This window comes from Pseudochaenichthys georgianus, chromosome 10 (genome assembly GCF_902827115.2).
Source record: "Pseudochaenichthys georgianus chromosome 10, fPseGeo1.2, whole genome shotgun sequence".
Classification (NCBI taxonomy): Eukaryota; Metazoa; Chordata; class Actinopteri; order Perciformes; family Channichthyidae; genus Pseudochaenichthys; species Pseudochaenichthys georgianus.
Genome location: NC_047512.1, coordinates 32581443 through 32608006, shown reverse-complemented (window position 1 = coordinate 32608006; position 26564 = coordinate 32581443). Strand labels below are relative to the sequence as shown.

Below are 26564 nucleotides of genomic sequence, written 5' to 3'. Positions count from 1 at the left end.
ATGTCAAGGTGTTCCCAGACTTACTGAGGTCCTGGGATGCCCAAAGGAGGCTTTGATGAGGTCCTCAGCAGAATGGGTTATAATATGACTTTGCGTTTAGTTATTTACCCAGACACTAACATTGGGAACACATTTTATTGGCATAAAGGTTTGGGAATTGACTAGAAAAACAGATCATGCTGATGATTTACAGACAGTCAAATAGTCCTGTCCAAGGTCTAAAGTCCTGAAGCTGTCATATCCAGGAAGCATTGGACATGCTGAAGTTTGGTTAAGATAGGAATTTGATGTGTGCGAGGGAAAACATGACCCAATGAACAGTCAATAGCCTGCTTTTATATAAATTAGAGATGCTATACACACAATACAACAAATATCTTAAAAAGTAATTTTGCCCAATCAAATGCGTTAAAATTCAAGAAGTCACTGTAACTGAGTCACTTAAAGTTTAGTAAGTGCTTACATTAAGTAAGCAAAGTTTTATTCAAATTTCGAGAAAATCGCCATAAGAAAACCCCAATGAATGCTTGTTGCCATTATGCATTCTTTATAAGGAGCTGGCTCATCGACGTAGCCATTTCTTCGTTTGGAACACCATTACCCCATTTCAGAAGAAGTGGGCAAAACAATATGACATTGAAGAGCAATACAAAAGGCAAGTCTGAGGCAGCCCTCCTTTTAAGCTTTATTAAAGAGGAGACTTGAGACTGAATAGTTTTCCCAAAAAAATACACTGTCTCAGTCAAATAGTTACAATCGGAAATCACAGTTTGTCTGACCACAGAAGACACTCATTGGTATCAACAGTATTTTCTGCTGATCTTTGTTTCTAAAGTTACTAGTGAGGAAGGGAAATGGTCAGAACTCATTCCGTTGTGGCACACAATAATAACAGCCTATCCAAAAGGGAAATACCACTCATTTAACTACAGTACCATTGGCTGGAAAATAAAGATGAATAGCTTTCAGTTAGTTATTAGCTGACAATTTCAGAACATCTATGATCAGTTATTAAAAGACATCCCAGCTAGAAATGTGTGGTTCTAAAAACATTCTGAGAATGTTAGTCATTGTTCTAGGAAGGTTTTCAGCGGGAAGTTTTTGTTTGGTTCCCAGAACGTTCTTCTGAAAGGTAGGATAACGTTCTTTAAAAACATTCTTAAAATGTTTTTGATAACATTGTTAGAACATTATGCCCTACTGTTCTTAAAACATTTTCAGCTGCAAGTTAGATTTGTTTATGTTGCCAGAATGTTATTATTTTAGAGAAGGATAACATGGTTTATGTTAAAACATTATGCAAATGTTCTGTGGTACCAATTTATTAAAATGTTTTTACATTATTAAAACAAAGACATAATATTCCTGTAACTGTTCAACTCAAAATTCCTGGGTAAGTGGACTGACCACTGTGGTCATTAGGATGATTATGATAGTTTACTTAACTATTGGAATTTGACTATTAACACATGTAAAAGGATGACTCGGAATCAGCTGGTGAAAGTAACATGTGTTTATTAGAAAAGGGGAGCTGGGAGTGGAGGTTGGTTATGGCGGCAGTGGGAAACAGTTGTTCCAGAGTGGAGAGGCCTGGCTGGTCTTGGGAGTGTGGAAGGCCTTGGATTCCTCCTGGGAGAGACATACAAATGAGTGTGAGGCAAAAGCAGGCAAAGTTATCAAAGAATATGCTGGTAAAAAGCTAGAGCGGCACGCAACAAACCGTTCACAGCAACAATCCAACAGGGAATGAGTGCAGGCTGCAGGGTTTCATAGTGTGGCTGATGAGCAGGTTGCAGGTATGGTTGATTGGAGATTGCTCCCAGCCGTGTGGAGCAGAACAGCAGGCAGGTGGGGGGGCACTAACCCACGAACAGGGGTTTCAGGGACGGGCAGTGATAGTCGGTCCGTTCTTCTATATGTCTGTCTTTGGTTTTCTAAGTGTTATTCGATCCATATGACCATAGAGATATGTGCATAAACAACAACAACACTTGGGGTATAATGTTCGAACAATGTTATCACCAAACTTTTTAAGAATGTTTTTAGAGAACGTTATCCTACCTTTCAGAAGTACATTCCAGGAACCAAAATAAAACTTCTCGATGAAACCATTCCTAGAACAATGAATGGTAACATTCTCAGAATGTTTTTAGAACCAACAATGTCTAGCTGGGAACTCAGACACGCAAACGTGCAATATCATGAATTACGTGCTTGTTTTTTTCTAAAAACGAAAATGTGATAACATCAGATTTCTTTTAAACATCCTTTTCAAACAAATGCAGCAAGTTTGTTTTTTAAAGCGCACTACAAATACATCTGACGTTGACCAGGACCCTGGTCAACATCAGATTTCGCATTTCATATTTCGCATTACAGGAACATTTTATAAAAAAATAATAACTTTCTGAAAACATTATCCAAATGTTGCTTTCAAAATGTTCTTCTTTGGTTAACATGTAACATTGAGGGACCGTTTTATAAAGAATATCTTTAATTAGTTACCCAACAACGTCCAAAACACATCCTTAGAATGTTGGAGGCAAAACGTTCCACCTTTGTAAACATATCACATTAAAGGAACATTTTATAAATAAACTTTCTGTCATCTCAGGCCTCAATAACATCCTCAAAACATCCTCTGAATGTTGCAGTTAAAACGTTATGTCTTAGTTAACCTTAAACCTTATAGGAAAAAAATAAACATCCTAAAAAGGTTCTTTGAACATCAGATTAAAACGTTTCTTTAAAACCTTATTAGAACCAATAGGTAACGTTAGCCAAAGTTGTGAGAACGTTCCCCGCTAGCTGGGATACCTTGTGAGGCTTGGAAATGGGTCTGGATTTTGCTTTGATGGCAACACATTGGTCTGCAAAGGCTAACATCCCTGTGTTCTCTGGAAAGGGAGTTTCTCTCCCAAACCCTGCCTGAAACGCCTCCATTGAACTCCTTTGTTTACTTCCTTAACGTAATGACATCACTATGGAACACTTGCGCTTCTATTGGCTAGCGCTTTAAACATTGTTTAACAGAGCCGGCCAGCTAACCAATCAGAGCAGACTGGGCTCTGGTCTCAGACAGAGGGTGAAAAGAGGTGCTGCAGTACATGCATGAGAAAAATAAAAAGCTTTTTGAACATAAAGCAAGGAAACAAAATACAAAAGTTAACCTGAAAATATTAATTATAGGGCCCCTTTAATGAAAGACAAGCAGTCCATGTTATCAGCCAACATAAATTAGCCTCTTTCCACTCTGCCCTTGATAAAGCCCAGAGGACATTTCTTCCACTGAACCAGCACATAACCACCACCTATTTTTCACTCTCTTTCAATCTGCTTAACCACTACTCATCTCTATTATGTTAAACCAGAACAAGTCAAATCAAGCCAAGAGCCACCGTAAACCTTTTGTATTCTCTATAAAACACACACTACAGTGATTTGAGAATACCCTTTTATGGGTTTACCTCAAGGTCATACACAGAAGCACAGCAGCGGTATGCAATCACACATATGGCTCTGCATTATCTACTGCCAAAACTCTAAAGGGTGCTTTCTTCATTGGTCTTGGATATAATGCAGAGAAGTGCCCAGCTTTAATGTAACGCCAGCATGGATTGAGAACTTCAGCCTCCACTCCAGTGGTCTCCACCTGATCAATAGCACATTAAAAGAAGACAGAGGAGGATGGGAGTGGCTGGCAAGAGATAAGGAGGGAGAGAGAATAGAAGAAGAAGGGAGATGCAGGAAGCTACAGGGAGGATGTGGACAGAACAAAAGAACCTGGTGTGTGTTTGAAGACAAGGGGAGGAGAAGGTTAGAGAGGCGAGGCCCGAAGTGAGACAGGTAGAGGGGGGTTATGCAAGGAGAGGGGAGAGACAGGGAGGGGAGGGGAGGGTTGAAGATGACAAAGAGAGTTCAGAGGATGCACAGATGACCGGAGAGAATTTTTGGGGGAAACCCACTGCAGACATAACGTCAATCCTAATTACTAATTCATTAACCTGCCCGGCTCCCTTCCCCCTCTGTAGACACACACACACACACACACACACACACACACACACACACACACACACACACACACACACACACACCCTCATGCACTCACTGCTCCCTGCTCTGTCCCTCCTCCGTGTCCCATGAGAGGAGGAGGGATGGATGGATGCAGAAATGAAGAGGTGGGTGTGCAGCTAAGTGACATCTGCGGGGCCGTGACGGCGGCAACGTGTTGGGGACACTGGAAATCCCTGATGTGACAATGGGAGGGAGGGAAGGGGGAGGGAAGTGGTGAGGAGAAAATCTAACAGCTCGTGTTTTGGTTTGTTGGGATGGGTGGTCCCCGGTGATGGTGCACATAAGTGTGTTAATGTGTGCGGCTGTGGTGCCAGTGTGTTTGTGTACGAGTGCTTTCGTGCATGCATTCACCTGCATGTGTGCTCTAATGTGCAATCACTATATGGGCTCACATGTGTGTTAGCATATTAAATGAAAGCAGGTAATGTGGAAAATAAATCAATATGCTGATGTTGGTGTGCTCAAGTAACAGCATTGTGAGCATAATCAAAGCAAGGGGGAGGTGCGAGACAGATGATGGTGCGTGTGTGTGTGTGTGTGTGTGTGTGTGTGTGTGTGTGTGTGTGTGTGTGTGTGTGTGTGTGTGTGTGTGTGTGTGTCTTTAGGCCATGCTGCAAGACTCCTACCTCTTTGTGTGGTTGCGTGTGTGTGTGTGTGTGTGTGTGTGTGTGTGTGTGTGTGTGTGTGTGTGTGTGTGTGTGTGTGTGTGTGTGTGTGTGTGTGTGTGTGTGTGTGTGTGTGTGGGCGATTGAAATACACACATGGATGTTAGCGTCCACACACATCCAGACCTCCTGCAGAATTCCTCTGCACATGCTCACACGGATAACTCAATTTGAAGATAGAGATACAAATGTGCACACACAAGGACACATTTTCGCGCACTCCGGTGTGCACACACTCACACGGAAAAGGATGAGGTGCTGCTGACTGAGTCGGAATTAAATGGAGAAATCCTCCAAACGAACATCGATCCACAGAGTGTACAGCGTTGGCTCCGTCTGCCACGGCAGGCCAAACAACAGGGAGCTCTGCAAGACAGCTGGGGCACACACACACACACACACACACACACACACACACACACACACACACACACACACACACACACAAGCAGGAAGCATTGCGGGCACATTTACAACACACACTGCAGTAAGTGTGCACATGGAGGGTCTTTGATTTTGATCAGAGGACTTCACAGCAAAATGTTCTTCAGAGTGTAAACGCATGTGTGCCTCTGATATTTCATATTCAAGTACTGTGTGTGTATGTGTGTGTGTGTGTGTGTGTGTGTGTGTGTGTGTGTGTGTGTGTGTGTGTGTGTGTGTGTGTGTGTGTGTGTGTGTGTGTGTGTGTGTGTGTGTGTGTGTGTGTGTGTGTGTGTGTGTGTGTGTGTGTGTGTGTGTGTGTGAGACAGATTCACATTCCAAATATGTCCTCCCATTACGACATTCGAGGAGTTGTTTTTCAGCAATGATAAGAGATGTTTACCAGTGAAATCTTTAAAGAAAGTAAAAAGACCCAGAAAATGTGTTTTTAACTTAAACTAAGTATAAAATGCGTTTGGAGGAAATAGTTTTTCTGTAAGCTGCAATAATCAACATTTTCATATTGAATGAATCACGTGACAAATCATTTTAAGGTTGTCCCAAATAGCAAAAAGCATTTATAGTGTCTTTCAGCCGATTGTTTTGGTTTTCTGGCCTGCGATGTTACTGTTTGGATTCAGTTTTCAGTAAAAAAAAGAAAATAAAAAAACTCACTGTAAAGGGGAGAACATATTTGACCTTTTTTCAAGTAGCTAGGAACAGAACTGGCAATAATTACCATGGAGCTGTTGAATTGATTCAAAGCCAACTGTTTGCAATAGATTTACCAATCAACTATCGACTTCACAAGGTAAGGTAGTTTTGTGTTGTCTGCTTGTTTCCATTCTTTCTGAGAGTAACATCACAACACTGACACAACCACTCTCATTTGTGGTAGTTATGTAAGGAGCTAAAGAGCCAGGCGGTGATTAGCTTAGCCTAGCATACAAAGTTGAAGCACAGATAAACAGTGGGCTCTGTCTATAATCAAAACGTGGTTTACAACATGTTATCCTTCCACCCAGTCAATATAGACTTTAACGGGACATATAACTCTAAGTCAGCCACGCCCTGAAGCCTATCCTGCTTTACTGTCTATTTTACTCTAAATTGGAATATTATTTGGAAAATGGACATCATGCGGTATTGTAAAATAAGATAAACTAGGGTAAGGTAGCAAATCATGTAAGACTTATTTTTGCAATCAGAGGATAATTAAAATAAATGCAGGTTATTAAAGGCACTTGTACATTGGCAAAACCCAGGGGATGGCCCTTGTACACAATGTCACTTCCCTCAAACCCCAGTTTGTTGCTTTACATTACTGTTGGATTGTGTAGGGATCAAATAATCATCATATATCAAGTCATTTAGTTTGTTGGAAAGGTGTTCATAGGCCTATTATTGAAAATGCTGCTAGCTGTTTTCCCTGCTTCAAGGTTTTTTATACCATTGTTTTATTGCAATGCTAAGCTCCACCTGGATTTAGTGGCACTCTGTCCAAGCCACATGTTTAACAGTAGGAAGCTGTCAAGTTGTTAAATGCATAGTCTACCTACAAGGTCACAAAAAAACCTGTTCTAGATGGATACTTGTTAGCACCATAAAAAGCATGTATTCTGTTCATTTATCACATTAATGCAGCGTTTCTCAAAGTGTGGGGCGCAGAGATGTGATAGGTGGGTCGAGAAATACAAAATAATAAAAATAATTAAAAATTTAAAAAAATAATAATCTTTTTTTTTTTCACACTGGTGGAATATAAAAACAACGGCCCGGGGTGCAAAACGCATCAATGAAAGCGACCCTCTACCACACATTTACACCTGTAAATAACCCAATTTGTGTTCTTTGAAATTGAAAAGGATATTGCATTGTGTTTGTTACTTTCGTGGCAGTTGTATGTCTTAAGTGTAATTTGGCATGCTTTTATTTTGAAGGCGAGTTTACGCTGTTGACAGTTGTTGTCGCTATGGAAACAAGAAACGTTTCACAGCGGGCGGAACTTCTCATAAAGTCCGCGATAATAAAGCCCACCCATTTAGAGGGAAGATATGATTGGTCAATTGTACTCTCATGTCGCTCGCTGGCCCTCTGTGAATTCATAGAGTAGCTCACGACTTGTTTTATTTTTTGAAAGTAGCCCTTGGCCTACCATTTTATTGGAGCGATGAGGAACAGGTGGGGCTTGAAAAGGCCCACCTGTTCAAAGTGGGGAATGACAGAAAAAGTTTGAGAACCACTGCATTAATGAAAGGTAGTACAGCAGACGTTGTAGCACTGAGGCACTATCTGTAACATAACTTGTATGGTCCCTGGTCTCGCCTGATTGCAACAGATTCAGTAAAGAAAACCTCATTGCTACCGTCAGTGTGGACATCATTATTTAGCTGCTCGCCTTGGACTCCAGTGATTCCCTTGACTACCTCATCAGCATTCATTACTACTGAAGAACAGGGGGACCCGATATGTCAGCACTTGTGTGTGGGGGGGGGGGGGGGGGGGGGGGACGTGCCGCTATGTATGTGCGTGTCAATCTGGGTCATTATATCCACAGGCATGAAAAAGCGGGTTATAATGACACACATCCCTTCACGTGACAATGGAAATTAGGGAGGGGGGGGGTCTTCATTATAGCATCCGTCGTTGCCACCTGTGAATACTTGCACTTCATACTGAGATTGGTAAAAAAAAAAGGTATAACATAAGTGTGTGTGTGTGTGTTTGTGTTTGACATGAGTCTGCTGGGCAGCCGGGTCAACAGACAGGCCAGTCCCCATAGCAACAGAAACACCATTCGGCCCCTCTGTGCCAATTTGTAAATATAGAACTCACATAAAAATATGGACTGACTGTTGAAAAGTTTCAGGACATTTTGATATACAAGGGGGAGTCGGACACTTGTTTCCCTCTGATGAGCTATAACATATTCCATTTGAAAGATAGTATTAAAATATCTGAAACAAGACTAAAAAGCACAAGGCGTTATTACAAGTATTGGTTAAATACTCGATTATGATTGGTCTATTTGGACATTGAGGTCTGCTAATTATCGCTAACCAGACCTTTGCTTAGAACGATCAATGGACTCAATGTTTATTTTTTTAATCAATGTTTATTTATATAGCCCAATATCACAAATGTTACATTTGTCTCAGTGGTCTTCACAGTATGTACAGAATATCAGTATGACAATACGACGCCCTCTGTCCTTAGACCCTCTGTCCTTAGACCCTCACATCGTACAAGGAAACACTTCCGGAGAAAACCCAGTTTAAAGGGAACATGGGAGAAACCTCAGGGAGAGCAACAGAGGAGGGGTCCCTCTCCCAGGACGGACAGACGTGCAATAGATGCCGTGTGTAAATTGAAAAAATAATACATTTGCAACTACTATTTGCAGTCATATAAATCTGCAGCTGTAGAAGACAAACAATATTTTTCTTCAACAGAAAACACCATAGAATACTTTTTCAATGTGAAACTTTGGATGTATGATGGTTAAACTGTCCACAATGAAGAAAAGAAAAAAAGAGAACAATAAGAAGATAACAGCGCAAGAGAAGGAAATATGTTAACTGTCTGTCTTCTTTTTTTAATTAATTTACTTAATACAAAACTGAGTTGGTTACTTGATTCTGATTGGTCCATTTGGAATCTTTCAGTCTGTTCATTCCGATAGCAGACTGCGTATGGGATTGCTGCTAAGGACGCCAGCAGATCACTGATGGTGCTCTAATCTTTGGATCTAATTCTGTCAAAACTGTCAGAAAGCTGTTCAATTGGAAGTCAGCTGTGCCCCTCAAAGAAAGCACTGAAGCTTACGGCACCAGAAAACCTCATGGAGGACTTTTTAAATCAGAATTATTATATCATGGAGAGCACAACACATTGGATTCCTGGGAACATGGTGTGGACTCTGGCAGTGTTTGATGACTGGTTAATGGAAAATCAAATGTGGACAGACTTGGACAGTTAAAAAACATTTTAAGATACACTGCTATCACAGCAGTTTAAAGGTTGGTACTTCAAAGCAAACCTAATAAAACCTATAGGATCATTTTGAAATCAATAAAATGATATTTAAATCAATATGTTGATTCACCCTGTGCTCACAACGTTGGGGTTCCTTTAACATACTTAAAAAACCTATTCAAACTCTCTGTGCATTTATTCAAGAAAAGTATATAACATACTAAACATTCAAATGTGTCTCTCTCTGATACGTGACCCTTTTCCTTGCACCAGTGGAAAAGTGATTTTTACTGAACTAACTTCCCTGATGATACTCACACGCAATGCAGAAATGAATTCTAACTCATTATGCAAATGATGCAACAATAGTCAATACTGTATCATGGTGGCATGTTATATCAAACACCCAAGGGTGCACGCTCTAGCACAGCTTGTACTGCCAGTTAAATTACTTTGGGGACTAAAGCAATACTTTGCGGTCGGTTTAACCAAAAGCTTCTCTCATGTGAAGCCATGCTAATGCACATCCTCTTTACGGAGCAGGCTCCATGTCAGGCCATGCATTAAACATGGGGCGGTTGAAGGGAAAACATGTTGGAATACAAATAGTTTTGAATTGGAAATGTTGCCTCACCATGTTGTTGGATAGATAGATAGATAGATAGATAGATAGATAGATAGATAGATAGATAGATAGATAGATAGATAGATAGATAGATAGATAGATAGATAGATAGATAGATAGATAGATAGATAGATAGGTAGATAGGTAGATACTGTAGATAGCAGCAGTGTCAAGCATTACGCGAGTTGCAAATGTTTAAAATATACAATAACGTACAAATATAATTAAAAATAATAATAACATTAGCGGAAAATATATATAGTATGAATACATTAATTTTAAATTAGGTGACTATTCTTATATCCAATATTTACGAGTCATAGGTAGTTCAAGATTCATAAACAGAATCATAAATAAATCAAGTTGCTTCTTTATTTTTGAAGTATGACCACAAACACCTTCTCACGGAAGTGTGGAAAAACATTTGTTATCCATTTTGTACGTCTGATCTACATACCTTTTTCATACCATGTCACACACATAAAAAACAGTCACATTTGTTCAAAAAAAGGTTTTTAGCAAGGGATTTGTTCCCCTTGTTTTCACATTAAAAAAGGTAAAAGGCATAAATGAAGTTATGAAAACACTGTAACAACTTTTTTGATCAGAATAAAATCTCACTTGCCTCTCATGGCTTCCAAATGGTTGTTTATATTCACTACATTCCTGTCTACGCCACTGGGATCCCTATTGACTTGCAATGTCCCATTCCTCCAGCAGAGGGGGCTCTGCATGCATAATTACCGTTTGACCACATGTCTAATCCCCTCCACGTGGACTCAGAATCAGAATCAGAGACAATGCCTTGATTACTGCTGGGAATTTCCCAAGGTGTGCAAAGGGAAGATCAAGGTAAGAGTCTTACCGTAAGATCGAGACAGACAGGGTAAGATTCATTGTTCACTGTGGGAAAGTATGTCCTGGTAATGATTGTTAATAGCACTTAGAATACAAAAGGTGTGGCTTTAAGTCTGATAAGTGCCATTATGTGCACACAACATATAAATGAATACACAATCACACACACACATTTCCCATTATATGACCATTACCTAAGAGGAAAACACATTATGTGTTTGCATATGTATTCATGCTCTTCCTTTTACCATGTTAAGAACTACATTATCAGAACAACATGAATGTAAGAGCATTTAAATCAACTTCAATGTTTCTACTTTGACCAACTTACTTGTGATGTTTGAGATACATCTATATATTATAGTTACAATACATGGTTGGTTATGGTTGCAATGAGGTCAAGTGAGGTGGTTGCTTAAATATGGTTAAGATTTGGGGTTAAATTCAAAGACTAAAGGAGTGGTAATTGTCTAAATAATGGTCCTGACAAAACCAGCAGAACAAGACTATGTGTATTCATGTGTCTGCAGACCTTGAGCTCTCTGCCCTAATACCACATACAAACTGAGTGTCTAGTATCACTGAAAAACAGCTTTTGGTGGAAACCCAGCTGTATTGACTGATGACAGCTTTGGTTCCATTTGGAAAGTGCAGTGGCAGTTTAGGGTGAGTCTCACTGAACTGATGACTTATTGTTGTCTTCACTCCGACTGAAATAAAACACAAGTCGGTTTGGATTATGTTTTTGTTTTTTAAATGACTTTTTGACAGCGTGCACTCGTTGGTTATCATAGTCAGAACAGAAGTTGTGTTTTTGAGAAAAGTGGATTGGCCTATATTCATACTCACTCTTTATTACTTTTTATGACTGATCTATCATATAATGCCTAATCTGATCATGTCTACAATTTTTTAAAAAGCGGTTACACAACATTTTGTACATCATAATGTTTCCTACACTGTGAATTTGTAGTTTTAAAAGGATTACAATAAACATCATGATGGCTAATGTTACTATTAGCTTGATGTTAGTTAGCTAATGTTAGATAGCTTAATGCTAACTTACTGATTCTGTTTAACTACTTAAATTGGTGACGTTATATTTGACTGTTCCATGATTACCAAATACTATAGGACAAAACTTGGTACTTATTGGAATGAAAAAAAAAAAAAGTTTAAAAGTGTAACCTGAAGAGTCTTTAGTGAGTGTTCTAAAGTTCGGCTGAAAATAAAGTTAAATGTATGACTACCCGCATACAGCACAGTCAAGCGTAGCCTACAGTGTTTTTCTCTCCATTTTAAAACACATTTTATGATAATCGGTGTCATAATTCAAAGTTCTGTCTAAGCAACCAACATGGAAGTGTTTTTAAGTTACTGATCCGTGTAAAACACCCTTTGTTCTTCTTGTTTGTTTCTTTTTGTTATTTACATGTTCCTGTTACCCAACAAACCCTTGGCCACCTACTTAACCAAATGAAAACACAATGTAAGTGAAAAATGTGCCAATTGTAATTACAACAAGGTTTTATTTCCTGTAAACACTGTCAGTGTGTCACACCTGGACTTCCCTGACAAGTCTGTAACAATCTGAGACAGGTTAGTCATCTGCATGGATGACTGTATGGTTATTAGCTAATAGCTATAATTCCTCAGCTATATGGCTGACATTTAGGCCAGTTATCTGGAGTCATCTGAGCCAACCCCAAAACAATGAGCTCTTGCAGTCATGATAAGTTTCAACAACCTCTTGACGGAAAAATCCAGTGGAATAAATATCCAGATTCCTTCCTGCACATGTGGTGTTGTGATTAATGGTTTGATACGGCGGCAGGACGTCCTGGAGGAAGTAAAAGAAAGAAGGGGGAGGGTAAACACAGCAGCTATACAGAGACTGTCAGTTTTATAAAGTCAGAAAAGTCCTACGCTTCTACTAAAGGTTACAGAGCCTGTCAGGGGAAATTACATTCCTTGTGTCCTTGAACGCAGCTAAACAGACTCGCAAGGGAGACAATGATAAACAGAAGTTATTTATAGCAACAGATAAAGAAGGGGAAATATTTAACTTGATATAATTAAACCAACTTGAAACTTGTTTGAATTGTAAGTGAGATAAGACTGAGAAAATAAAGGAAGGAGGAGATAAAGCCGTGATGTCAGACCGTCCCACTGCTATTCAGTAGAAATGCAGCACAACATAGTCGAGCCTGCATACCATTGCTGCTGCTGACGACTGCTCTGATCCCACACAAACACACACACACACACACACACACACACACACACACACACACACACACACACACACACACACACACACACACACACACACACACACACACACACACACACACACACACACACACACACACACACACACACACACACACACACACACACACACACACAAAGGCACACGTCACCCACACATCATAGCACACTCGGAGCGGAGCTGAAACTCAGAGCAGTGCCTGGAGATGCGACCGGCTGGCAGCCACTGAGTGAGTCCACCTTCCCTCCTCTGTTAAGTGTCTCTCTTTTCTTTGTCTGTCTTTGTTGTGATTGCCATTCTGCCGGCCGTCTAAGTTCATTTGTCTCTCCTCTGTCGCTGTGAAACGGCCACTGTTTTCTCACACTGAGAGACTTTTGAAACTTTTCTCTCAGTATGCTGTGCACATACTCTCCTCTCCTCTCTCTCTGCTTTTCTTTCTTTCTTTTCTTAGCTTGTGGTCAGAGGGAGGATGAAATCCAAGAGCTATTTGCACGTCAGGCACTGAGCCAGACCTTTATATTTGTATAGCAGAATATTTTCTCTGTGTGATGTCTTTTAGGATGCTCACGTCTCATTTGTTCCCGTTGGGATGCCATGCCCTTGTGCAAATGTATAGTTAATTATAGGAGCTGTGATGCTTTCACAGGAATATTGAGCAAAATGCCACCGAGCGGGCTGTACACCTTCAAGTCCGTTCCAGTCTATTTGCATTGCTCTTACTCACAGTCTGAAAACACACCCTGCAGACAATGACCATAACATGGATCATCAGAGAAGCCTTGAAAAGAGACTTGAAACATGCACTTTAGAGTTGATTTAATAGATGATTAGTACTAATTACGCGGTTAAACTGTCATGTACATACAAGTAAGTGAAGCAAAAATAACAGCGAGTTTAGCTAAGGTTTGGATACAGTTTTTAGATGTATTAGGTTTTTGAGCTGCTACTTTTTTGATTGCCACAAATAATTAGTTGTTGGTATTCTTATCTATCTACTCAAAGCAAGCTGCTCCCTCCATGTTCTTTACCTCTATTAAAGTTATATTTTTTGTAGACATATAATTTAAAATCAATGTTTGTTTTTCACAATGTTTGCATTCAGTCCTGTCTTGCTTTCAGAGGAAGATATAATTGCTTTCAGGCTCAGTTAGACCCACATCTACTTATTAGGTGTAGTGGTTTAGTATAGCTCTATGATTAATAGCTGCCACACCTGAAACACTGTCTTTGAGGGCGATTCGTCACGTTTGCCAGCCTCTACTGATTTCCCGTCATATGGTCTGCCCCTTATATGCAGATTGGTGAACTCTTATCACAAACACAAATCCTATTGGCTCTCCCTCAGACACGCACAGTTCCACATCTTTCAAAAGTCTGTTCAGGGGGAGGCCGCTTTTATTCTGTGTGTACACACAGTTGGAGGTGGACGTTGTTCTCTGGGATTTTATTTTTGAGAGCTTTGGGAATAAGATACGTAACTGGACAGGCTGTCGATCGGGACACGTGTTGATAAGGTGATAACAACGGTTGTAGTTTTGTCTGTGTGTGTTTGTGAGAAAGACATGTTGACCCTTACTTACATATGTTTTGTTATAATCATTAAATTAAAAATAGCCTTTATTTGGTTTTTCTTTCATATTTAAAGGTAAGTCACATTGAAATTGTATTAATACCAACTGATTACTTCATTTTATTTGCTTATTTAATGATCTATTTAACTCAATTAACTAGTATCACATGACTATTTTTACATAATTGGTATTGTTCCCCCATGTCAAATGTCGTGCCAACAGAGCAAGCTGAATTGAGAGGAGAAAAGTGTGTGTGTGTGTGTGTGTGTGTGTGTGTGTGTGTGTGTGTGTGTGTGTGTGTGTGTGTGTGTGTGTGTGTGTGTGTGTGTGTGTGTGTGTGTGTGTGTGTGTGTGTGTGTGTGTGTGTGTGTGTGTGTGTGTGTGTGTGTGTGTGTGTGTGTGTGTGTGTGTGTGTGTGTGTGTGTGTGTGTGTGTGTGTGTGTGTGTGTGTGTGTGTGTGTGTGTGTGTGTGTGTGTGTGTGTGTGTGTGTGTGTGTGTGTGTGTGTGTGTGTGTGTGTGTGTGTGTGTGTGTGTGTGTGTGTGTGTGTGTGTGTGTGTGTGTGTGTGTGTGTGTGTGTGTGTGTGTGTGTGTGTGTGTGTGTGTGTGTGTGGAGAGAGACATACTGGACCTGCCCCCTGTTTGCATTTGAGTGTTTGAAACCACAGCGGCATTCTCTCTGCCTACTGTATGCAGGGTAAACACTGCACACACACACACACACACACACACACACACACACACACACACACACATGCACCAACACGCACACACACAGTTTGAAGTTGTGGCTCATTTGCCTCGGGACTGTTGTGCCAGCCAGAGCAGGATTGAATGGAGGGGAACTAAACAATACGGCAGATATAATCTCTCTTTCTCTCTCTTCAGAGCTCCGTCGACACACTGCACCTTCACCTCCAGAGAGGCCGACACACACTCCTACAGCACAGAGGAAGAGAACCTGACAAAGGACACTACAGTGACCTCCAGCAGTTAGACCGCACCTGATCCCACATCCTTCAAAGGAAAGGGAACCCGACTCTGGAACAGGAAAAAGGAGCGATCAGACCCCACCGCTGAAACACGACCCACTGTTCAGAGAGACAGAGGGGCTGACAGCCGTCTCTGACACCCGGGAGAAGAGGCATCATGCTGGCCAAAATCCTTGAGGACATGTGGGTGGAGCCCGAGGTGCTGGAGGCCCTCAGCGAGGAGCAGAAGAGGATCCTCTTCTTGAAGATGAGAGAAGAGCAGGTTCGCCGCTGGACGGCGCAAGACGAGAAGGAGGAGAAGGAAGGAAGAGACAACAAGAGGCCAAAGAAAGGTAAGAGTGCAACAATGAATCTATTGTATATAGGGATCACACTACACTACAGTGTGAGTTTTATCAGCAGGAAAGCCAAACAGGAAAACACTGACTCCAGTTTCAGGAAGTAACATGGTTTCTGGGAAATGCGGCCTTTATGTTGACTATCAGTCACATAACTCTGACATGAAGTCAAAACAGCCAGCTTACATTGTCATTTCCTCACCGGAAAGCACCAGTGTGTTTCAACTCAATTCACAATTATGAATCGAAAAGATTAAAACTGCAGTAGACTACATTTATAATAATCTTTACTTGAATCGGACCATTCTCCAACATGCCAATATGTACAGAAATAGGTCATCTTAAAAGCAAATGTTTGGAGATAGGCTTCTTTGCACTCTTGAGATTGGTTGAGATTTGGATCTGAACATTTTCCAATACATACAAATATTTGTTTTTCCTGAATTTCTATAGTTTATCATTTTGGTGATTAAAACAACCGTTATATCTGTCCATGAAATATAGATAATACACATGTTCTATCTTATTTATTTAGGCAGTACACAAATTGAAGTGAAAACAAATGATTCCCTGGAGCCTCTCAGACAAAGCTAGCTAACATGTTCCCTGTTTCCAGTCGCTAAGCTAAGCAGCCGGTTGCTTTAAAGCTGTATTTGTTGGACATATGTGAGAGTGATATTGACTTAAATTTATTTCCTAAATGTTGAACTATTGGATTATTCTTTTTGTCTTTTTTGATAGGGCTATAGCTTGCTTTAATTAAATAGTTTTTAGATAACAGATCTTCAAATTTGATTATTTTTAGACAACATTTCAAGAATTTCATCTATGATATAGCATTTAGAGAGGAATAAATTAATAGAATTTGAAATTAGAAATCAACACATATTTTGATTGCTACTCAAAATTGTCTTCTGAATGCATGAATGCGGTTGTCAAAACGTACAATAATGCGCTCAGAATTTTGTTTAATACTCGTATCATTATTACACACATTAAAACAATTTATGAAGAGTATTTAGTCTAGACTAAATACTCTTCATAAATAGTTTTTTAAGAGTAATAGTAAGGTATTATACCTTACTATTACTCATTCTACTTTCACCTATATTCATACACTTTATCACTGGCAATATTTCTGCGCGCACAAACACATTTATTATAGTATACTACAGGCAGAACATGTAGATTTACTAAAATTGTTTATTCAAGCCCTTTCACAACTAATTAATGAGCTGAAATGTTGTCTGCTGAGTGCACTTGATACACAAGCTGTGTAGTAACACCCTCTCACATTACCAATCTGATTAATGTGTTTAAAATACACACAATGTAACACAGTCCTTTCATTACTCTGTGAGCGGCCCATGCTCAATCACCTTCCCTCCACTCTCTTCTGACTCACTGAGACCCTATAGCCTGCACTGGATCTGCTGCACAATGGTTGTGTGTGTGTAACACTGAGTGTGTGTGTCTGCCTCTATCACCGCCAGTCCAAAGCTGAATAAGATTGAGTAAGCTCTGTGGTTTGGGGCGTCGCCAAGCTTAAATCGCATATTAAGTTACCGTCTTTTGTTTACCCAATCTGTGCCATGTCATCTGAGAGCCAGCCGAGTGTGTGTTTGTTGCGTGTTCCCGTAACACAACATGAAATCCAGTTAGGTGTGTTTCATTGTTTGTTCACTGCGGAGTTGTTGGGACAGTCATTGCGTGTATGCAGGCATTTGAATGTCACATAAATGCACAATTAAATATGACTTGCTGCATTTCTGGTTATTTGTGGGTGCGGTGTGAAGGTGTGTTTCACAGACACACTATGACTTACTGCATGTCGGATATGAATGTAGATATGGTGCAAAATTCGAAAGCGTGTAAAACCTGATGTGAGCACTTGCAGAAAAAATATCTGAGCTTGTGTGCATACATTTACACTTCCACGTATCTGTGAACCAAATTTAAAGTCACAGAAGAAGAAAAAAAGTGTTGTTACTTGTAGAAAAAAAAAATGAACTTAGTGATGAAATGTTCACATGTTGGAGAAGTAGTTTTTTAATTGAATCTGGCTTCGTATGATTAAAAGTAACACGATCATCGACCCGACGCAGTCCCCCATTGTTGTTGTTGTTGTTGTTGTTGTTGTTGTTGTTGTGAGCGAAGCACGGAGCTAGAATGGGAGCTGTGTTGGTGTGAAAGGGCCAACAGTAGTTGTGTGTGACTGACCCGAGCTTGCGCCTCGTCGTTCTGATAGCTCCGCCCCTTCGCTCCAACCCTCCGCCCTCCCCCCACATCTACAGGTGAAAATTACTTTTGCACACATTCATCGCAAGAAGTGTAGCAAAAGTCAAGATTCGTAGATTTATACTGCCACAGAGCAGATTCGTGAAGTTCTAATGACTGACTTGAGAGGTTGTAATAACCAAGTTGTAATGGAAAATAAATTAAAGAAATATATATTTTTCTGCAAGTGAACATTTCATCACTAGGTTCATTTTTTTCCTACAAGCTACAACACTTCATCTTCTGTGACTTCAAATTTGGTTCACAGTTACGTGGATATTTTATACAAGTGTAAATGTATGCACACAAGCTCAGATATTTTTTTCTGCAAGTGCTCACATCAGGTTTTACACACTACAAGTTAACCAAAACACAAGTTAAAGTATTATCGGCAACATTTACTTACATTATCAAGTAAATGTACTTATGTGCATTTAGGCAAAGGCTTAAATCCCTGTGTTCCCTCCAGAGGGAGTTCCTCAGCTCTGTGACGATGCATTTCATCCTTCAGTTTATCACAAACTTAAAGTTAAGACATCTGGGGATGTGTGGTTTTTACTGGACTGGAGGCAAAGTAATTAAAGCTGTTTGATCATTGTAGTGAAAGGTACAATATTTCCTTCTGACATTTAGTGTAGTACAAGTGTAAAGTAGCACAAATTGGAAGCACTCAGTAACCTGCATTTTGCCTTAAATAGCCCACAGTACTTGAGTAAAGTACTTCGCTATATTCCACCAATTTCACTTCCAATCGTCAGAAGAAGTGCTGCTGAACAGCTTTCTGGCATTTACATTTTCAAGCCACACCCCTAAGACGATGATGTCACTGCAGGTGTTTTACTATTATCAGGTGTCATGGAAAACACCTGTTATCTCAGCATTGGGGAGTGGAGGTTATTTTTGCCAGCTGTGTCATGATGAGGTCGGAACTAAAAATACTATTTTTAGGTCATGGAATACATGTTTGGAGTTGATTTCTGTATATTATGAGCTAAAGATTATATTATTACATAATTTACAATGAATTCAAATTATTCACAATTGAGTGAATTAGTCTAAATTCAGTATATGCAATGACAAATATAAGCAAACAACATGTTGGCTTTTTCCACACTTCAGAGGGAGTTTCTGTCAAACTGCCTCAGGTCAGTTTCATGTAGCTCTGCCGGCATAACAGGAATGAGGTCAGAGCTTTTAACGTCTTTCTTTTCTTTTGTAATCCCACATTATTGAAACACTGTATCAATATTCTACTGTGCCTGTTTGCAGTGATATACAGTGAATGTCCTTCAATAGAAAAACACATAAAAAGAGATACAATAATACATCTGTGACAGTTTAACAGAGAAAGAAAATCCATTGCTGTATTCTGAGGTTTCCCCAAACTCTATACTTGTAGGACGGCACCACCTTCTGGATAAAATACAGAATAACAGCTCATGCAACCATAGCTTTCATCACAATGTTGCTGAGAGACAAGAGCTTACATTTTTATTTCCCTCCAGCTTTCAACAAACATGTGAAGTGGCTGCTGGGTCGGGATGGAGAGGTGAGCGTCAGAGTGATCGGAGAGGTGGACGAGCTCAGATCCTCCAAACTCCTGCAGAGCCTCATGAACACCAGGTAAAAAACCTTTAAAGAAACGACATGGTATCACTAATGGACTCATTTTTGCATTTTGTGTCATTATTTACCAGTTTGTTTGCAGAACAGTGCAGTTGCTTTTCTCAATAGATGAGGAGCTATTACTTGTTTCACAAAAAATGTAGAACCCTGGAAAGAAAATCCTATTAATCACCTCCACCAAGTCCACTCATCCCATGCTGATAATAGGTCTTTTTTATTTTCAGTTTTTCTATTTAATGATAATATATATAACAATAATTCCAAAGACATGTACTGATTCATGAATTATAAAAATGTAATGCATAATTTTTATTTTTTTTATCCAGAAAATTTGATGGAAGCAACAACATTTTCAGATCCCCTGAAGTCCATAACATGATAAACCGATGTCTTTATGTTAGCTTTTCTGTATTTTAAATGTTAAGTAACAGCTATGTTGCGTAGCTCTTCCACGTGTTTTTGCACCAACACATAAGAACATCCACCCTAATAAGTCCTTCGGCCTCATCAACAAATGACATGACTGTGATAAGATCAACGTTGAACTAAAGAGCTCGCCATAATTGGATTATGGAAGTAATTTGCCTTATGACTAACAGGAGGATTGATTCAAAGGTTAGGACGGCTGTCTGCGGGACTAAACATGGACGTCTTTGTCTTCCAGAGTCCACGCTGATGATGTGAGTGGCGTCCAGGCGCTGGACTTGCAGCCAGGAAGAGAGGCCCAGCAGCAGCTCCACGTTAAAGAGGCCATCCAGCTGTCCCTCGCTGATGTGAGTTTTCACGTGTTTGTGAGTGGGTTTTAAGTCTGCTGGGGTAAGATGAGCAGAGTCTCACCATAGAATGTCCTCCCACTAATTTTCAGGATGACCCCGCTTCAACTCAGGACCGGTGGTCTGAGGAGGACTCCTGCAGTGCTGATGATGACCTGAAAGACCCCGCCGAGGACAGCGACAGCGAATCAGGGGGAGACTGGGCTCCTCTCTACAGGCCCCATTTTAGTAGCCATGGCAACCGGCCGCTGCTCAAAGCCCAGCTGTCAGACACAGAGAGGGCCGGCACGCAGGACACAGGTAACAAGATGGAGAGAAAGCAGATTATGTGTTAGTCATTCACTCATTATACATAGGTATAAAGGTATTTCCACATGTAAATACAGTGTGAACTCTTATAGTGATCACATTTATCTGGGTCAAATTGATCACCAAAATTGCACCATTATCACAGATCTTTCTTTTTTTTATATTAGATGCAAATTACCATCTATTTGACATTTCCTTTTCTGTATCAAACACCTTTTTCAAATGACCCTACAAATAAAATGAGATAACTGTGTGTTATTCAAAAACACAGCAATACAGCATTTTAATTTAAAATGTAGCTCTCTTGAAATTATTAAAATGTAGCTCTCTTGAAATTATTAGACGCATAATCTCCCTTCCTTGTAATTTTGATTTTGTGAAAGTCATTTATTTCTATTTGCAGATTATTTTCTCCAAATTCAATACCATTCTTCATGGCTTTAAGGTATTTAATCCGGATAAAACCCCCATTAGATTATCTGAAAATGCATTTTCGCACAACAGAAAAAAATAATATTACTATGTTTTATAGAATACATACGATTAGTGTTAGGACTGTTGAAGTGTTAAATTAAAGGACATTAAGAAATAATACAGGCAAAAACAATGGCGTTTTTTTCATGCACTTTTCAGTTTTGGCACTATTTTGCTTCCGTTATTTCAGACTAGTTGAAAAAACATCCAATCAATCAATCAATGTTTATTTATATAGCCCAATATCACAAATGTTACATTTGTCTCAGTGGTCTTCACAGTGTGTATAGAATATCAGTATGACAATACGACACCCTCTGTCCTTTGACCCTCACATCGTACAAGGAAAAACTTCCGAAGAAAACCCACAGTTTAAAGGGAAAAATGGGAGAAACCTCAGGGAGAGCAACAGAGGAGGGATCCCTCTCCCAGGACGGACAGACGTGCAATAGATGCCGTGTGTAAATTGAAAAGATAATACATTTGCAACATAGGTAGTCCAAATGTTTGGAAATGCATGTGTGTATAATAGGCAGCCAGAACAGGAGTAATGTGGTCCCTTTTCCTAACTCTGGTTAGTACACGAGCTGCAGCATTTTGAATCAGCTGAAGCGACTTGACTGACTTCTTGGTACACCCTGATAATAAAGAGTTACAATAATCCAGCCTAGAAGTAACAAATGCATGGACTAGTTTCTCTGCATCGTTTTGAGGCAAGATATGCCTGATTTTTGCAATGTTACGTAGATGGAAGTAGGCGGTCCTTGAAATTGATTTTATGTGGGCGTTAAAGGATAAATCCTGATCAAATATAACACCAAGATTCCTTACAGTCTCACTGGAGGCCAAATTAATGCCATCCATAGTTAGTATATCTTTAGATAATTTGTTTCGTAGATTCTTCGGGCCAAGTACAATAACTTCAGTTTTGGTCGTGTTTAACATAAAAAAGTTTAAGGTCATCCACGTTTTTAAGTCCTTGAGGCAGTCTTGAATTTTATTTAGATGATTAATTGTATCAGGCTTGATTGATAAATATAGTTGAGTATCATCCGCATAACAATGAAAGTTTACAGAATAATTCCTTATAATATTGCCTAACGGAAGCATATATAATGTGAACAAAATAGGTCCGAGCACTGAGCCCTGTGGCACTCCATGGCTAACTTTGGTTTGCGTGGAAGATTCATCGTTAACACGTACAAACTGAGAGCGTTCAGATAAATAGGACCTAAACCAGCCTAAAGCAGTTCCCTGTATGCCAACTAAGTGCTCTAGTCTTTGCAATACGATATCATGATCAATAGTATCAAATGCAGCACTGAGATCGAGCAAAACAAGAATAGAGACAAGTCCCTTGTCTGAGGCTATTAGAATGTCATTTGTGACTTTAACCAGAGCTGTCTCTGTGCTATGATGTGTTCTAAAGCCAGACTGAAAATCTTCAAATAAATCATTGTTTTTTAAGCAATCACACAGCTGTTTTGGGACCGCTTTCTCAAGAATTTTTGAGAGAAACGGAAGATTAGAAATAGGTCTATAGTTGGCTAAAACCTCTGGATCGAGGTTGTGCTTTTTAAGAAGCGGTTTTATCACTGCTACTTTGAATGATTGTAAGAGAGATGAGAGTAACACCTATGTCACTTCCGGGCGAAAATTACGGCCCCGCCCACTTTTGGAGGGAAACAAGCTGTCATTTGAATGGCGGTCAATACAAATTCTGAAGTTTTTGCCACTCTGATCAGACATTTTTGAAAACCATGGATTTTTGTATCTTCAAAGAGCCTGATTACAAATTTCCAGTCAGGCAAACAATTACATTCGATCATTGGAAATGGACAATCGATCTTGATTTATGGTTAAATTAAAATCAGTAGGCGAGGCTGTAATTTCGCCAGCTGTTACTCTCATGAGCGAGGTGGAAAATAATGCCAAAAAGCTGCTGTGTCGTTTATTGCACCTCAAACATTAAAACAAATCCAGAGTTACGTGGTTCTGTACTTCCTCTAAGAAAAAAGGACAGTAAAAGAAGAGCTCTGTAGCTTCAGGCTTGATCGCCGTTCAAATGACAGTGTTGGTTTCCCCCAAAAGTGGGCGGGGCCGTAAAGTGACGTAGATGTTACTCTCATCTATGGACATCGATAGCCTACTGCTATATTTAACCATATATTGAGCCCGATCGTCGATTTCCAATGATTTAATGTAATTGTTTGGCTGTCTGGCCATTGTAACCGGGCTCTTTGAAGATCCAAAAATCCACAGTTTTCTTATATTTCTGATCGAATTGGCAAAAACTTCAGAATTTGTATTGGCCGCCATTCAAATTACAGCTTTGTTTCCCCCCAAAAGTGGACGGAGCCGTACGTTTTGCCCGGAAGTGACACGTGTTACTCTCATCTATAGACACACAAGTATTTTATTCACTAACTTTGTCTATTTGTGTCTGTAGGTCTCTGCTAAATGAACCAAAAACTATTACTAAATAATGCCCAATTGTTATATTCAAACTAAATATTTCAGAAAACTTGGAAGTAATCACCCGGGAAGGTTTTATGATGTTATCTATTTGTTAAAGAGTTTACCATATTAACTTGTTGCGTATGACACATGTTTTTTCCCCATACTTTCTGATAATTATCCAGTAGCATCTACAGTTATTCATAGCCTGATGTATAGAAAATGTTGTTCTAGCAAAAATGTTATTTTCTGATTTATCGAGTGATACGAATATATTTTAAGTACCTCTTTTTAAAACCTCTGACTCTAATATCTCAATTGAGAATTCTGAACCTTGCTTTATCCAATGTCCAGATTTTTGTTTTGGATTTGTATGCTAATGAGCAGATTTTAACAAGATAATGAGAAATTGCTCCTCTCTTCATTTACAGAGATTGTGTGTAGTGAAGAGAAGAATTCAGACTCTGGAGGCCGTGTGGCGCAGCTCAGGAAGGCGTTCACAGACAATTCCCGCAGCACACCTGCCTCCAACAAACCTCCTATACCTGCCAAACCTGCTCACCTGCAGCAAAGAAGCACTCCCTTGGTCCATTAAGAGTGAAGGTGTGCCTAGCCTGCTAAGAGAAGACACTGAGTGACCCCACAGAGGCAGAGCCTGCTGTGTCACAAGCTCTGTGCAGAGAATAATGGCTCAGCTAGACACTGGTGATCCAGGATGAAGCCACAAACACTGGAAGAAAAAGGATCCTTACTTGAACCTTAGCAGTGGACTGAGATACACTTGCCTACCTGCAGACAGAGGACCGTCTAGAGGGGTGGATCGACGAAAAAGACTTGAAAGCTTTTCAACCAAAGTCAACATGAATGAGAAAAACTGAGCCACTTTGATGTTGCCCAGTTCAAATATGCTCATAGTTTGTGTGACAGGCAGACGCAGACAGAAATGTCCAGAGACGCTCAGACTCTCCACTACAGGTGCACAGACATCGTGGTGCATGTGTTAAATGAGAGCTAATGAAGTTTTATTATTCAGAAGTCATAAGCAGAGGTTATTGGGAGCGGAAACATGTATTTGATAAAAAAATCATATATGCAGGTCCTTTTGTATTGTTCAAAAGCTTTAAACTATTTTAAATGTAGCCCATGTAACTGATTTAACAACACTGACTTTCATATATTCATACAGTATATCAATGCTGCAGGTTTTTACGGAATAAAATAAAAGGACTGAATTCATGTTAAAATAAACACACTGTTACTAGTGCCTTTATCTCAGGGGAGGTTTCCAAACATTTTACAATCCTTCATGTTTACTTATAACACACACACACACACACACACACACACACACACACACACACACACACACACACACACACACACACACACACACACACACACACACACACACACACATTCACTGATGACTGGCTCATAACCTGCAGTATAACCTGACTAACTGTGATCTCATATTTTCCTCCTGACACTTGAAACACACCTTTAACAGTCTGCTTTCTACGAGGAGTCAAAGGTGGCAGACGAGGCTCCGAATAGGAAAGGCTCATATTTGACCAACTATTGTACTCGTTTCAAACACCACAGAAAAAGTTATTATGTTTAGAACCGAAAATCCATGAAACTACTGATTAACAATAAGCACAAGAGTTACCCCGGGCTGGATGTTTAAAGCAGAGGCCTGTACGACGAAGCCGGTTCAACATAACCTGGATATGTTTGAGTTAGCCGGTTGGCCTAATCCAAAACATACACACTCTCGCTAAGCGGTCCTACGACGCGGGTTATCAAGTGGATCGCTCCAGCCAGCTGTGTCCTATCTAGTTAGGTGCACGTTCACATGAAAGGGGTGGTATTTGGAGCATTCGACCAATCACAATCATGGACAAGCGTACTGACAGTGCAACGCGTCATACTTCCTGAATGAAAAGTGAACTATAATATTAGACAAATATGAAGACGTTAAACTTTAAACATCCATGACTTAAACCCAGAGTGGATCTGACTTTAATTACATTTGAAGTGTTTCGTCAACTTAATGTGTCAAAATAATACTTCTGCATACAGTATGTGGTTAGCCGCTCAGCATAAGTTACCATGGAGATCTAGCCCGCTAAAAAGAGAACCAGCGTCCTAGGACCGGAAACCCCGAGTTTTCCCTGAAGTTAGCCCGCTAAGCGAAAATCCGGCTTCGTTGTACAGGCCTCAGGTGCTAGTGAAATTTGATTCAACAAACAATAACAAATAGCTTCCTAGGCTACAGAAAACGAGATTCACCAATGCTAACATATGCTAACGTAACATATGAGAAGCAGTCATTTGTTGTGTTAGAAACGAAGCTAACAAAAGGAATTAAGAATAATATAAATTAACTAATGAAATACATACAAAGTTAATGACAACAAGCGTGAACAAATAACCATAATCTAAATCATAATCACAACCGGAAGTGTGGATTTACAAAATAATTACAAAGGTTGATAATCGGTACCACCAAATGTTGCTGTGCAAGCATAAGTAGGCCTACCTTGCTAGCTGTAGCCCAGGTTATGTTTTTTTACTTTGATAAATAATGGTCCAATTTCCATTCTCGAGCATCGTCATGGAGGCCCAACCCACTCTCATGGCATTTCGTGTTATAGTCACAACATTTAATCTATTGATTCGTGTTCACCAACACGATTTTACCCTTTTTTTCGTGTCACACAGAACGAACGGCAAAAAAAGTCCGACATTATAAGATTTAAAATAAAAACAATAATCGTGGCTTGATATTGAGTAAGAACATGTTTTTATGAACCACACAGCTTCCGGTCTTCCAAGACCCGACCGGACAAA

The 26564-nt window shown here is 39.8% G+C and overlaps 2 protein-coding genes across 7 annotated transcripts in view; one reads left to right on the top strand and one right to left on the bottom strand.

Annotated features, from left to right (window-relative positions):
• Nucleotides 1-106, bottom strand: part of psd2 (pleckstrin and Sec7 domain containing 2) — a 58387-nt gene extending 58281 nt beyond the window's left edge. Inside the window, exon 1 of one of the 2 annotated variants that reach the window (XM_034093261.2) lies at nucleotides 25-106. The gene's annotated coding sequence lies outside the window, so the exon portion shown is untranslated. The other variant, XM_034093260.2, reaches the window with a different exon arrangement.
• Nucleotides 107-10537: 10431 nt separating this feature from the next.
• LOC117453839 (SH2 domain-containing protein 4B) lies at nucleotides 10538-24960 on the top strand. Of its 5 annotated transcripts, none has more exons than XM_034092849.2 (6): nucleotides 10538-10617; nucleotides 15354-15789; nucleotides 19578-19695; nucleotides 20363-20471; nucleotides 20564-20771; nucleotides 24143-24960. In XM_034092849.2, the coding sequence occupies exons 2-6, from the start codon at nucleotides 15615-15617 to the stop codon at nucleotides 24304-24306; spliced, it is 774 nt and encodes a 257-aa protein (XP_033948740.1). In that variant the 5' UTR covers nucleotides 10538-10617; nucleotides 15354-15614; the 3' UTR covers nucleotides 24307-24960. The 5 variants fall into 5 exon arrangements, with proteins under 5 accessions (XP_033948740.1, XP_033948741.1, XP_033948739.1 ...); XM_034092850.2 differs by having other exon boundaries at nucleotides 10607-10651; XM_034092848.2 differs by lacking the exon at nucleotides 10538-10617 and adding an exon at nucleotides 12982-13124.
• Nucleotides 24961-26564: the final 1604 nt, after the last annotated feature.

Bases quoted from the DNA above. Each gene is read 5' to 3' on its own strand.
- LOC117453839 (XM_034092849.2), top strand. From the start codon at position 15,615: ATGCTGGCCAAAATCCTTGAGGACATGTGGGTGGAGCCCGAGGTGCTG. The intron at 15,790-19,577 runs GTAAGAGTGCAA...ATTTCCCTCCAG, and splicing joins CAACAAGAGGCCAAAGAAAG to CTTTCAACAAACATGTGAAG. The intron at 20,772-24,142 runs GTAACAAGATGG...CTTCATTTACAG, and splicing joins GGCCGGCACGCAGGACACAG to AGATTGTGTGTAGTGAAGAG.